The 3,739-nt window shown below is 51.6% G+C and overlaps 1 protein-coding gene across 1 annotated transcript; it reads right to left on the reverse strand.

The window, feature by feature from the left end:
• Positions 1 to 308: 308 nt before the first annotated feature.
• On the reverse strand, positions 309 to 3,122 carry LOC125529239 (L-type lectin-domain containing receptor kinase SIT2-like). Its single transcript, XM_048693649.1, has 2 exons — positions 2,658 to 3,122; positions 309 to 2,525 (listed from the first exon to the last, which is right to left on the reverse strand). Exons 1-2 carry the CDS (start codon positions 2,878 to 2,880, stop codon positions 679 to 681), a joined length of 2,070 nt encoding a protein of 689 aa, XP_048549606.1. The 5' UTR covers positions 2,881 to 3,122; the 3' UTR covers positions 309 to 678.
• Positions 3,123 to 3,739: the final 617 nt, after the last annotated feature.

Genomic DNA, 3,739 nt, shown 5'->3' on the forward strand with positions numbered 1-3,739 from the left:
CCTAGCTACACATCCCCTCCGCCACAGCGGCCCTACTACGGCACCCATCGACCTCCTCCTCCGCCGCCGCCCCGCAGCACCCAGAAAGCTGGGCCTTCTCCTTTTCATTTCTTCTTCTATTTGCATCGCTACGATTCATTCACCGCATCTTTTGGGGTCTGTGCTTGAGTACAGGTCTGGGGCTCCTCGTACCAATCGGTCGTGCAACAAGGTATCTGCAGCAACTTCTTATACAATAATTTTCAGATTGTCGTGAAATCTGATGTCATATACATATAGCCTGGTCGATCACGGTAGCAGACAAAACATGAGCAGCAAAAATCATTTTACATATTTACATGGTCACAGTAGCAGACATGTACATGAGTGACTTGAAAGCACTTGACTTGTAATTGATCCATGTTATCTGCTTTGCTGGAGATCTATACATACATGAGTGGCCCAACAATTTCTGTCATTATGTCCATTTATCTGCTTTTGTTGGAGCTAGGAGCGTTTTTGAACATGCATGCTACCAATTTCGACTAGGATCTGACTGCAAATTGCCCAGTTTTTTTCAGTAGGCGCGCACACATTTTCATCACTCAAAGTCCACATGCCCAGGGTTTTTCTCCCATATATATTGTCCTTGTAAACTTAACACCAATCAGAAATAATAAATCAACCATCCTCAATGTATCATCTACCTCCAGACAGACCTGTAATGCTGTTCGCCACGGAGGGAGTCACTTCATCAAGAACCTGGTCGACATCAATAATGCTGAGATACCCAGGAGAGAACTCAGGCAAAGGTAAGTCCCCGTCGAGGTACCGCATGACGAGGCGCATTCCAGGTCTCGCCGCGGGTAAAGGGTGTGAGCACAACAACCCAAGTTTGAGCACCAGCTCCGCCTCGTTAGCGACATAGTCGACCAGTCTTGGATCCAAGCTGTCGACGATCAAACCAGCGCCGGAGCCGCTCGCCCACACGTCGTGCACCCACTGGACGAGCACCAAGAGCTCGCCACGGGCGTTGAGCCCCATCGGCCACCTCCCGCAGGCCACCTCCAGAATGAAAGCGCCAAAGGCGAACACATCTGTGGCCTTTGTCGCTTTACCGAACCTCATCAACTCGGGGGCGAGGTAGCCCCTCGTGCCGGCCACATGCGTGGTATGCGCATCGGCGCCGTGGTCGTGCAGCCTCGCAAGGCCGAAGTCACCCAGCCGGCCATTCATCTCCCCGTCGAGAAGGACGTTGCTGGCCTTGACGTCACGGTGTAAGATGACCTGCTCCCAGTCCTCGTGGAGGTACAGAAGCCCGGATGCAACACCTTTGATGATGTGAAGCCTCTGAGGCCAGGAGAGCACCGTGTGCCTATTGTGGGTGTGTAGGTACCTGTCCAGGCTGCCATTGGGCATGTACTCGTAGACCAGGAGAAGCTCGTCTTTGTGCCGGCAATAGCCGATCAAGCGAACGAGGTTCCGGTGTCGTAGGCGGCCAAGGATCATGATCTCCGCTGTGAATTGGGTCAGCCCCTGCCTTGACTCCGAGGAGATCCGTTTCACCGCCACCCGCACGCTGGAGCAGGCGAGGACCCCTCCGTAGACCCGCCCAAAGCCACCTTTCCCAAGGAGTTGCATGTCACGGAAGCCATTGGTTGCTCTACAGAGGTCCTTGTAAGCGAAGCGGCGGGGACCGAGCTCGGCCTCCCAGTCTTCATCCCACCGTGAGTTCCTGATCTTGCACCACCATCGAAGGAGAAGGCAAGCTGTTAAGCCTGCAAGAACAGCAAGCGAAGATGCTGCTGCAGGCAACCATTTGACGACCTTTCCCTTGTAGTAACTGGCTTCTTGTGTAGCATTAACTCGGAGCTGCTTTAATGGCAACGCCGAGTAATTAAGTGGTTTGGCCGGCCCAAGCATGTTGAAGCTCCACCCAAGAATTTGATGAGTCCCGCAACGCTTATCGCCCGTGGCAGCAGAGAAGCCGACATATGCCATGGTGGGAACCCCTGCCTTCGACTTGGAATCATCCCTCAGCAACGTGGCGAGGTCAACGGTGTAAGACAGCAGCGGCGAATAGGGCTTATACATGGGGACAAGAGCAAGCCTGATGTCGAGCTGCATTGACGCGCCGTCATAGTCCACCCAAACCTGCATCGGATTTCCGCTAGAAAGCCTCAATGGATCAAACGTTTGCACCTCAGAGTCCTCATAGTCCTCAACGTCGCCACTATAGTAGCCTGCTGTTGAAAAGAAGGTGGACGTCAGGTTGTTGAGATCAATCCCGACATGGTTGTCGTCTATATCTTTGAACTCCGGGTCGGTGACAGTGTCGAGCTCTATGGCAAAGAAACGGTTTGTGTCATCATAATAAGGATCGGAAAGGCCCAAGTATCGCCCTGGCAAGGCAGCAAGAGGCGGGGCCAAGGAGATGACGAACGCCATCCCTTCCCCGGAATGACCAGAGTTGTTTGGTGTGATGGTGAACACGAAAGTGGATGAGAAATACATGGCAACGCCATGGGAACGGACGAATGGAAGAGCTTCATGATGGAAGCCATGGCCCTGGATGTCATGGCTGCTCGTCGTTAGAGTGAGGACTCCATCTTGCGCAATGGAAGCCGCACCGTCGAGGCGGAGGGTGCTGCCGGGGTACATGGCAACGCCATGGGAACGGACGAATGGAAGAGCTTCATGATGGAAGCCATGGCCCTGGATGTCATGGCTGCTCGTCGTTAGAGTGAGGACTCCATCTTGCGCAATGGAAGCCGCACCGTCGAGGCGGAGGTTGCTGCCGGTGAACCCATTGTAGATGAACTCCCCGACGCCAGCAACAGCAACACCATCATCATGGAAAGAGACGATCAAGAGCACACACAACCAGATCAGACCTGGCATGGGTGATTTGCTGGATTTCTGAGTGGAGCTTCTTTCTCTGCCCCTTTGGTTGTGTGGGTATGGTGGGAGGAGTAAGGCAACTATTACTACTACTCATGGCCATGAACTGCCAACCGGGGTCAATGGTCTGTAGTCTTCGCCGCTAGTTTCAGTACATGTCGATGTCAGTTTGAATGAGTCCTACTGTCCACTGACGACGATCGATCGTCCTTACTGGAGCTGTAGACTAGTATCCGGTTTAATGACCTGCAAAACAGCAAAAACACAATTATTGCCTCACACAACAATCTCCCAATCTATATTCATTGTACTCCTACCTACTGCCATATGAGATACCGAGATATACTGCATGTCTGTATGAGCATGTGTTAGTGGACATGCAAGCCAGGGCTATCGCAACCATTTCAAAATTTCTACCACATAGTTCAGTAAACCACTGTAATTTGAAATCACAATATTATTGCTGCTAGCCAAGAATATATAGCAGAAGCAGAGTGACATATCATCGTGTAGGAGCAGTCATACCAGCTCCTTGCGGTGTAATTGGTCAGTCAATCATCCGAGCCACGAGCCTGGCCAATTCGGTTACAAGTTCTTCCAAAGTGGCCTCGATTCTACAGGTCTAGATCATGACCAATACAAGTTGCTGCTTCCAGAAGTACTCTAGAGAAACTAAGATGTGTGGATTATATTCTTTCCACATTGGCCACGGCACCGGGACAACGAGGCTTTCGCCACCTTTGTTGGCTGCATGTGGAACACAAGGTTAGGTTACAGTGAATGAGACATTGGTGCCCTACAGATCACGGCATGACAGGCTAGTCAAGAGACTGGTCATAGAAATCATAAATTCTTTCCT

This window comes from Triticum urartu, unplaced genomic scaffold (genome assembly GCF_003073215.2).
Source record: "Triticum urartu cultivar G1812 unplaced genomic scaffold, Tu2.1 TuUngrouped_contig_5448, whole genome shotgun sequence".
Taxonomy (NCBI): domain Eukaryota; kingdom Viridiplantae; phylum Streptophyta; class Magnoliopsida; order Poales; family Poaceae; genus Triticum; species Triticum urartu.